Genomic DNA, 9,869 nt, shown 5'->3' with positions numbered 1-9,869 from the left:
TTATGGTGAAAGGTTTTTCCTTTATTTTCCACATCAAACTTACACCAGGTTGCATTTATTGTAAGGGCTTTTATAAATCTTTCAAATTCATCTAAAAAAAGGATTGAAACGCCACTGCAGTTTTTATCAGAACACATTTTTCTATCATCAACTCTGGAGACATTAAAGAGACAGTGCTTCTTCACCCAAGTTTGAGGCTTCCAGACAGTTCATGGGTCTCGGTTTGAGAAAATCCCAAATTGTGTAATCAAATTACAGAACTCTTTAGTAGACAAGGGTCCATCTTTGAACAACATCCCATGTCATTTTAATAATCAAAAGGACAATTCACTCATTCATTACCACTAATTTAAATGGAGCTCATAATTAGACAAAGGAGCTTACAAACTTAAAAAATCTGACAGAAAAAAAACCTAAACAACCTATTAAAACAAAACATCAAAATCCAACAAAACTAAAATCCTTTTAAAGAGAGGTTTACAGCACATAAAACCCCAAATACAACACTCGCACAACAACCAAGTACTTGAAATTTAAACAGGAGACCTGTGTGTATGTAAGTCCTTTAACATGTGCCTTATATTAAAACAACTGACCAAACAGATTAGTTAAAAAAGAAAGGGAAAATAAAACAACCTGCTGAAACAGATACTATATACATATTGCCATACGAACATTAGATTAAAGGTATTACTCTGTAAAATACCTCAACAGAAGGTAGAAACTAACCTGTTTCCACAGCAAGACAAAAGGTAGAAAGGTACTCAAGGGTACTGTTTAATCCAACAAAGCTGTTAAACCTGAACATCATGAGAAATTTGCAGCAATGGCATTTCTCTTAAAACTGAACAAATCTCGATTTTAACGTCTTAAGATGACATCTTGTCAGAAATAAGTGACTTGGAAGGGCGAACTGCTCATAGGTTACACATGATTGATCTCTTTATTAAAAAACTACTTTGAGATTAAAACTGAAATTTAATCAGCTTGACCCGCCATCTTTGCTCAATTTACATCACATTTACATACATTACGCTTTAAAATTCACGAGATCACACACCATCTGGTCTGCCTACGTGAGCCCGATCTACAAGAAAAGCTGAATCAAGTGGAGACCATCCCATATAAAGAGTGTGACAAGATCCTTGGCAGCGATTGGTTGATCCAGGAACAAAGGGGTTGACGGTTGGAGATGACTGGCTTGCTGCTCCGTGTTTGGGCTGAGAATGAGACCTGGAGAGGTAGATGAGGAGCAGGAAACGCTCTGCCTCCTCACAGAGGTCTTGGGGAGCAGGAGTTTGTGGATTTGGACAAACGTACGCTGCCGTCTCCTCTCAGTGGTGAAATCCTAGCGCTGTCTCGAATGGGCTGTTCAACAGCTTATTTACAATCAGGAAATCTCAAATCTCACGCCCATGCCAACCTCCCCACGCCCACGCCCTGATGACACTGATTTACGCGTTGGGAATAAACTTGGAATGGCTATAAATGAATTATCAATAAACCCCTTTTTATATAGTGTAATATATAATGTATTTATAAAATAAAACACTTAGCCTCTACAGTGATTTATCTATGGTTTTACAAAGAGAAAAAACAATCTGCAAGATCACGGTCTTTTTCAGGGTTGATCTACACCTTGAACATCGTTTCCAAGAAGTCGAACAAAGGGTTAGTCGTCGTCCTCATCGTCATCTTCGCCCTCATCTTCTGCATCCCTCTTTCGCTTCTCTCCTTTAACTTCGGCCTCCTCTTCTACACAAAGTACAGTCATTATAAAAACAGGTTAACATAAGTGACAAGTTTGTAACAATGTCCGGTTGAATGATTAATGCTTACCCTCTCCTTCCTCCTCCTCTTCCTCTTCTACATAGTCGCCATCATCTTCTTCATCCTGTTACAGAAGGAACCTGTCGTTATCGAGCTGTAACGTTTTGGAAAACTGGTTGTGAATGTTAAAAACAGGTGGAAGATACATCACCTGAATGTCCTCTTTCATTAGGTAGGACAGTCCAACTTCTCCACCCTCTGAGCCTTCCTCATCCTCCTCCTCTTCCTCATAATCTCCCAGCTGCCCTGCTCCTTCCTCGCCATCCTCATCATCATCTGCATGAAAGTAGTAGAAATAACGACTTGATGTAACATACTTTTATGTCCTTTACTTTGCACCGCATGTGTTTTTTTTTTTTACAATTATCTATGTATCCATTAGACGAGGATCAGAACTATGTGCACCAAAAAAGAACTTCCCGGCATAATTAAACTAAATCTTAATTCATGGTTCTTACCATCATCATCAGCCTCAGAGTCTGGAGCTTCATTGTCTTCTGCATCAAAGCCGTCCAGGTATGTGACCTGAGGCAGCAGCTCAAAGATGCTTTCCCTGTAATCCTCCAACGTAGTGATCTCACAGTTGAACAGATCCAAACTTTTCAGGTTCTTTAGGTTTTGCTGAGGGAAGAGCATATCATACATCAATAAAGGTTGAAAAAAAAATGACACTTAGGAAAAGACCATCTGACTTTGCATTAACTTTACCTTCTCTTAAGAAAAAAACATGCAGAAATACGTTGTGGTGTCAGTGTAACTGTATCAGTGTTTTTACCAGGGCTTCCAGTGTGCTGAGTTCTTTGATCTTGTTGCCGCTCAAATTAAGGTAAGTCAGGTTGGCGCATTTCTCTGCAAGTGTCTCCAGTGACCCTAAAATGTTATTATCACTCAGCTCCAACTATAATAGAGAGAGAATTGCTCTTAAAACAAACTTAATATATACTTAAAAGGTTAAAACAAATATTAACAAGACAATTAAAGCAATGAATGTACTCAGAAAATACTTACACAAGTACTACTACTGAGTAATACTAATCGAATTACACAATTTTTACACAAAGTTATCCGTTTTCTGCATGGTTAGAACATTAAACATAATACACGACAGACCTTCTTGTTAAGAGCGCTTTGCCTAGGGTGTACTGAACTGAATGGTTGATCTCTTGACTGACCTTCCTCAATTTTGGCAGTGTGGGTAGTTTGGCCAGCGAGGTGAGACCCACGTTGACCATGCTGAGGAACTCCAGCTCCTTAAACTCATCTGTCAGGCCTTCAATCTCACCGTCACTTGAGCGGCAATTATCTACCACCAGCTCTGCTACCTGCAAGAGAAATAAACAGTTAGGACACTGGTAAACAAAGAATCATACTATTGGTATAATTTACCACAATGCTAAATTTGCAACATCTGACAACAGCTGATGCAACTGATAGTAGCAGTCTGTCTAGTAGCCCATCAAATTATAAGTGTCTTTTTTTCCCCAATTTCTGTAATTTTGAGAGGCGCTACTAGTGGCACCAAACGGTACTGCAAAAACAATGAGCGTTTTCAAATAGGTTTCTCAACCCCACCCCCTCCCCCTTACTATTGGTCGGGAAAACATAGCCCCGCCTCTTTGTTAGGTTGGGCTGTTAAAACAAACAAGACCTAAGGCTTAGAAGTTCCACTGTATTCACAGTTTTCGAGGAAAGCATAATAAATGTCTTTACATTTTATGAATAATATTAAATAGGAAAAGACAAAAAAAAAAATTCAAATGTATCTTTAAGTGTAGGCCTATTGTTTATCAGTCTAAAAGAGTGAAATAATTAAATAAAAGTTAATTAAAAAGTTTATAAACTTTTATATATATATATATATATATATATATATATATATATATATATATATATATATATATATATATATATATATAAAATAAATAAAAACTGTTTGTGGGCTTTAAGTAACGTGTTGGTTTTCTTATAACGCACACGCGCACACAGTATTGCATTGCAGCCCTAAAATTTAAATATTCAATAACTTGTTGCCCTTGTGGAAAGATACGACATTTTTCAGCAGGTGATGTAGCCTTGGTAATGCCTCCTCCTCTTTTATCTCTTAGGATTTGCGATGAATTTACTGCCAGCGTTTCATAGGAAGATTTTCTGAGTGTTCGCGATCAGGCGCGCGCCTGTAATATTCTGTTGTGTTTTGTTCTGGAGATACACCCGAGTTAAAAGCCACGTATCCTTTATTCAGGCCCGCTCCGTCGGAGTATTAACTTAAGCTCGTGTAAAAGATCCCATCCATCAAGAACCCCCATTCAAAAGAAGCGTGCTTCTCTACTTCGGTTCAGACAAGCCAACGATAATCTACTGAAATCGGAGGGGAGGAAGGGGGGCTCGCCCCTTCACCATCTGCCACATTCCTTCAATTAATACAGCAGTGACGGATGTGCTTCACAAAGCCGAATGCATATTGTTTAACGTCAGTGATAAATATTGTTACAGAAGCTTACATAATTACGCCATTACCGTAACCACGGAGGGAAATGGCAACTTGTTTTTAAATCGGTTCGCACAACCGCATCCGTCCAGCGACTATTTCTGGCTCTACGCGCCAATTATTTTGTTCTACACAGCACGTAAGCACCCTGACTCTGAAATCGCTCAAATCCGGTGAATAAAAATACTGTAAAAGCCACGAAACACCGTCATTTGCGCTTCAACTATTGATGCAACAAAATGACTTCCACTCCGCGCGCGTCAACGCGGAGATTTGAGCAGCTTGCACACACACAGCGACCGTCCTCGCCACACACACCGCGAGGCGCTGCAGAAGCTGAATTATACTGTTTGACCCGACATTCGCTCGATATGTGCTTGTGCTCTCAAACCCTGAACTCAAATGGCTTTGGGGGTCTGGGGAGGAAGACCAAAGGCAAGTGTCCCTGAATGTCTGATGTTGAGGAGTAAGATGTCCGCCTTTGGAAGAAACTGCAGGTTTTACTCGGTTACAGAAGCCGAAGTGAGATAACTTACGCATCGGTGAAGCTTGCCTACAATAAACTTTTTATATGAGGAGATGAGACATTAATTCGCGTGATGTTTTCGCTCGGTATTTTGTATATATGGACGGTAGGACTATAAAATCGTATAACAGTACTGCCGTTTTATTTTAATTTCGACTATGTCTCTTTGGAAGCGCGAATATTGTCGTATCGGGGGGACTATAATAACGTCGTAACCGAATTGAACGTCACTTGTTGAGTAATAAAAATTGTTTCTGAACCATCAAAATAAAAATTGGTCTTAAAAATTGAAGTAGATTATTTTGAGGTTCTAGTTGGGACGCCCACAACGACAAGTCCTCATAAATGGCGAAGGAGACCATGTAACGAGTTCACAAAAGATTCACTAAGAGTTTTGCGCGCTCACATAACGATTATATTGACTACTTGTTTTAAAATAATCTCGTATAGATCTATATATGCAGTCATTCATGACTAAAACTCGTATTCGCATCCTTATAAGCGCCCATGTGCTGCTGCCATTCAGCGGAGTCTGTTCCTAACGCGCAGGATAGACAGGTTGCGAACTAACATAATATCGCGTTTCCGTAACAAAAAAATAAATAATTAAAGCTCTCACCTCCGCTGGAGTTTTGTTCCTCAGCTCTAAACTGATCCTCTTCTTCATCTCCATTTTGTTGGTGATTGTTGCGCTGGTTTAGACCGATTATAAAGAAAAAAAATTCAGAAACTCCGGAGCACGGACCGACAGCTCGGCTTTCTTCAATGGCTGCCGTTCTCTAACTGATCCTCCATGATACCTCGCACCCAACCCCCTTCCCGAGGTCCCGCCCCCACCGCGCCCTCATTGGCTCGTTGTTATTTTTCAAAGCGTCATTGGTGGGTCGGCCTGTCGCTCAAAAGGATCACGCTTATCAACATAATCGGTCTTTGCAGACAGACGTGATTGGCTGGAAATACGCGCGCAGTAGATTTTAGACGGGTCGGTCAGAACGTCAGTATGAAGCTTTCAAACTGTAAATCCGCCCATTCTTTGACCTCATTGGCGCCTGGAAGCGATGTCCGTGTCCTTTAATACTCCAGTAAACCGAAATCAATTTGGAGACCAGGTTAAAACTGAATTTTAAAGAGTCTAAAGTGAACACTAACATATGAGAAAAATAAAATAATAATAATTACAAATATTTTATCTTGTTATATGCATTCATTTTCCTTGCAAACACATAAAACGTTTTGCATTGTTTTATACAAGTGATCTAATAATACTCCAACACTGAGTATACAATAATTCTGCAAAATGGCTGACCATAAACCCAGACAGTCCTGGTGGCTTAAAGGCCGCGCGCTCTCCACGCCATCTGTCCCGTGTAATGTGCTGCTGATCGCTTCTCACAGAACTCACACAGGCCCATGTGGTGGTACAGTACCAGCAGGCCATTGTTATTATAAACTAATAAAATTCGTGATCCAAATTTTCTTCAACAATGTCTACATTCATTTTAAAAGAGCTTTAAAACGATTGGTCTCCACCTTAAACGGAAATAAGCCCTGATGTAAAAGGAATGCTTTCAGCAATGTGCATTAGTGCAGTACACCAAGGTGACCACTAGGGCTTCGTGGCACACTGACCCTGAAATGGAATGGACACCACCACAACAGATCTCCTAAGCTGATTTATCAGGCTGCCAGAGAAGAAGTGAATAATCTTTTGCATAAAACAGTCATTAGGATAGACTACATGATTGTTTGTTTATTAGTCACGAGTAATAAGTGTATCTCAAACAGTAGGCTATCAGAAATTATTATTATTTATTTTTTAATTACGGTTATTTTCTAAGGAAATTAGAATTTTAGGGGCATTTTTACCTTTGTGAGGAGATACTTTTTTTTAAAAATATGTAAAACTGCATTTTGATTATATATGAAATATTCATTTTTGCATTTAAATTTAAACACCTGAGAGCATTTTTTATTAATTTTTTTCCCCCGAGCCCTGGTCAATATGTCATTCTGCCACCAAATACTCTTTCACAAAGCAGATTACAAAAAAACCTTTATGTATCACGTCGATAGATGAGCTCTATAGCACGTAATATCACATATATGACAGCATGTGATTAAGATATCCCTTTCTTGTTGTTGTTTCTGTATGCAAACAATAGACAGCTCATAGCAAGCCCGACATTTAGATGCTGGGTTGAAGCACATGTAGGCAGACAGGAAACAGGAAATGCTCTAGCAAAGTGGAAACGGATAAAATGCAGCAAAAAGTCTGCTCAGAATGACACAAATCAACACTTGATTTCCATTTCAATCATATTTGTTTATTAAAAGTATATTTTAGTTTACGTGTAACGCGTACACGGTTTTGATCATACTAATATTTATATTATTATAAACAGAACTTGACAATTAAAGGTTTTATCATGCATGAGAACTCTGACAGGATAAATGCTGCAAAACAATGCCATAAAAATCCACTAGATGGCACACAGTGCAAGGACACGGCAAGAACCAGTTTAGACTGGTTAGGGCTGCTTGCGTACCTTGTGGCTTTATTGGAAGCTGCCGCTAGATGGCGCACTAGAGCTTTGCACAGACATATATGTTTAAATGTACTACATATGCAACACTTCAAATCGTACTTTACATTGTAACATGTTGATACATCGTTTTTACACAAGCACTTCAACCTCTTTGAGAAGTTGTACAGCTGCAAGACTTGATTTGTGTTGGACCAAGTTAACTAATGACGGGTAAAATTCATTGTGCTTGAACCCTGCAACTTCGCTTGCTTGACCTTATTGAGGGCCATTGTCACATCTTCTCAATGTTTCCTGCAACCTTTTGTCCTCCGACTGCATGGTGGCCTGCTGAGATGGGGGAGAGGGTTTCACGTTCAGGCAAGAATAATGGGAGACACACACAAGTGTATTCTTATGCAAAGAACACAATGGGCCAGTGGCCATCAGGCAGCCCTGGGAATCCCTAACAAGTGTTAAATACTGGAGTGATTGAGAGAAATACACCACCAAGCACAAAAGACAGACCCAAGAGGCTCAAGACAGACGATTTAGACTACAAGTGTGGGGAGTATTAAGAGCAATTAGTCAGTCATTAAAATAGAGAACATTACATTCTGCTCTAAATCCTGTCTCGTGAATGTCTTATGAATTATAATATGCAGATTAGAGTAAACAGTGTATTAAGCTGTATTATTAGAATCAGCGTTACTTGAACTTGTATAAACAAGTCACTCAAACAGAGTTGCCGTAACAAAGCTAGCAAAACAATAATGAAGTTCTGGACTTGGTTAAAAATAACAAAGCGGATGTGAGAGACATTTAATTGGATCCAGGTGTAGCTGCCAGCCCACATGAACAAGGTCAAGTGTGCGTGGGTTTGTGGGATTTGTTGGCTGTAGCTGTTTTGGATATGGATAGCAAATCCTGGGAAAATGCTGCCTTATTTAGGACAACCCTGTGTAAATCACAAGCACAGATGAAAAAAGTGACAAAAGTTGCAGTTATAATGAAAACAGAAACTGGAAAGTGCTGTTAGGACGGCTAATAAAGTGCATAGATGAACTGCAAAAATGCACTTTGAGAGCATTGGATAGCCTAGATTTCGTAAGAAGCAATAAAAGCTTGAGTAATGTCTAAGGCAATGGGTTGTTTTGGTAAACAAGATGACATTATCACGTTATTTTTAGACATGAAAAGCAAGCCTGTATATTTTTTTGTAAGCTGCTGGATTCAACACTGTTCATTCATCATATGCTACAGCTGAAGAGGAAGACTTATTTCATGTGGCTGTGCTAGTTTTTTATGCTTTGTGATTGAGAGGGACTTATAAAGAGAGGGACTGGGGTCACACATAAGCAGCATCTGTACTAGAGCCTGTTTCTAAAACACTGTGTTAACAAAGGGTTTAGATGTGCATATGTCTCAGTACATCACACCCTGCAGTATAACATGTAAAGGGTGTGTTTGTGAGTGTGGCAGGGAGCATGCTCCACATGTCAAGGGAGGTTTCCAATATAGCTTGAATTATGCCAAAAAGGGTGTATAGCAAAATGCCTGATACTCGGTCTGTTTTTTTGTTCCTGAGAGCTAAATTTAAAGAACTTTGTAGGAAAGAATGAACCCCCTTTGTCACTTGAAAGATCACTATGGTTTGTTTATTTTTTACTATTTGTGACATTTTTAAATAGAAAAGTGTTGGGGACTAAGTAACTAACTAATTAAATGACTAAACTGTATTTTCAGTATCTCAGATTTTTTTGAAACAGAGTAGATTTTCTGTAATCAAGATTTTCCAATGATGCGCGGTGCAGAGCAAACAAAAACATTGCTTTTTATGTACAAAATGCTGAGCAAGTTATGGTATTCAAACACTCTTGGCTCACTTGCTGTTATACTGTATGCTGCATTTGAAAGTCTGATTCGTTTTAATAAAGTATTCATCTTAAACAGTATCCTCTCTCACATGAAGTGTTGGAAAGGCAGATTAATTTGTGAATTGGTCCGTTCATATGACAGAATATTTACTCCATCACTATGCTTATGATGCAGTTATGAAGAAGTGTTTTTTTGGTGTGTGTTCATTGTATTTAGTGAAAAATTATCACTTTAGCTTATCTGAGATGTTTTGTTCATTCATTTATTCATAAAAAAATTAAAAAACTACATTGATTTGTGCCAGTATACTAGTTCTATAATAAAATATTAGTTATTTGAAAAAAACTTTTGTTAGTTACTTTTTGTTATAGCGTGTAGTGTGGCAAACTATAGAGTATCTTGACATTTGTTTAATCATTTTTGATTGCATGACAAGTTTCAAAGTGGCTTCCTTCACACTGGTCTCCATGAAAAATCTGTCCACACTTGCATCTTTGTCTTATTCAAAGACGTTTGAATGCCCTATGGTCATATAGATGAGTCAAATCAGATGATGCAATCATCTTCCAGAAAATTCCCAATCCTGTTTAATAAGTCATCTTTCATTTGCTATAATTGCCTTGAA

At 38.6% G+C, this 9,869-nt stretch overlaps 1 protein-coding gene across 1 annotated transcript; it reads right to left on the bottom strand.

Annotated features, from left to right (window-relative positions):
- On the bottom strand, positions 1–5,644 carry anp32e (acidic (leucine-rich) nuclear phosphoprotein 32 family, member E). Its single transcript, XM_042744696.1, has 7 exons — positions 5,464–5,644; positions 3,003–3,152; positions 2,606–2,728; positions 2,289–2,451; positions 1,982–2,106; positions 1,840–1,894; positions 1–1,755 (listed from the first exon to the last, which is right to left on the bottom strand). Exons 1-7 carry the CDS (start codon positions 5,515–5,517, stop codon positions 1,673–1,675), a joined length of 753 nt encoding a protein of 250 aa, XP_042600630.1. The 5' UTR covers positions 5,518–5,644; the 3' UTR covers positions 1–1,672.
- Between the last annotated feature and the right edge of the window lie 4,225 nt (positions 5,645–9,869).

The sequence above is a fragment of the Cyprinus carpio genome, chromosome B19 (genome assembly GCF_018340385.1).
Source record: "Cyprinus carpio isolate SPL01 chromosome B19, ASM1834038v1, whole genome shotgun sequence".
Taxonomy (NCBI): domain Eukaryota; kingdom Metazoa; phylum Chordata; class Actinopteri; order Cypriniformes; family Cyprinidae; genus Cyprinus; species Cyprinus carpio.
Note: the sequence above shows the minus strand (reverse complement) of the source record. Positions and strands in the feature narration are given on the sequence as shown.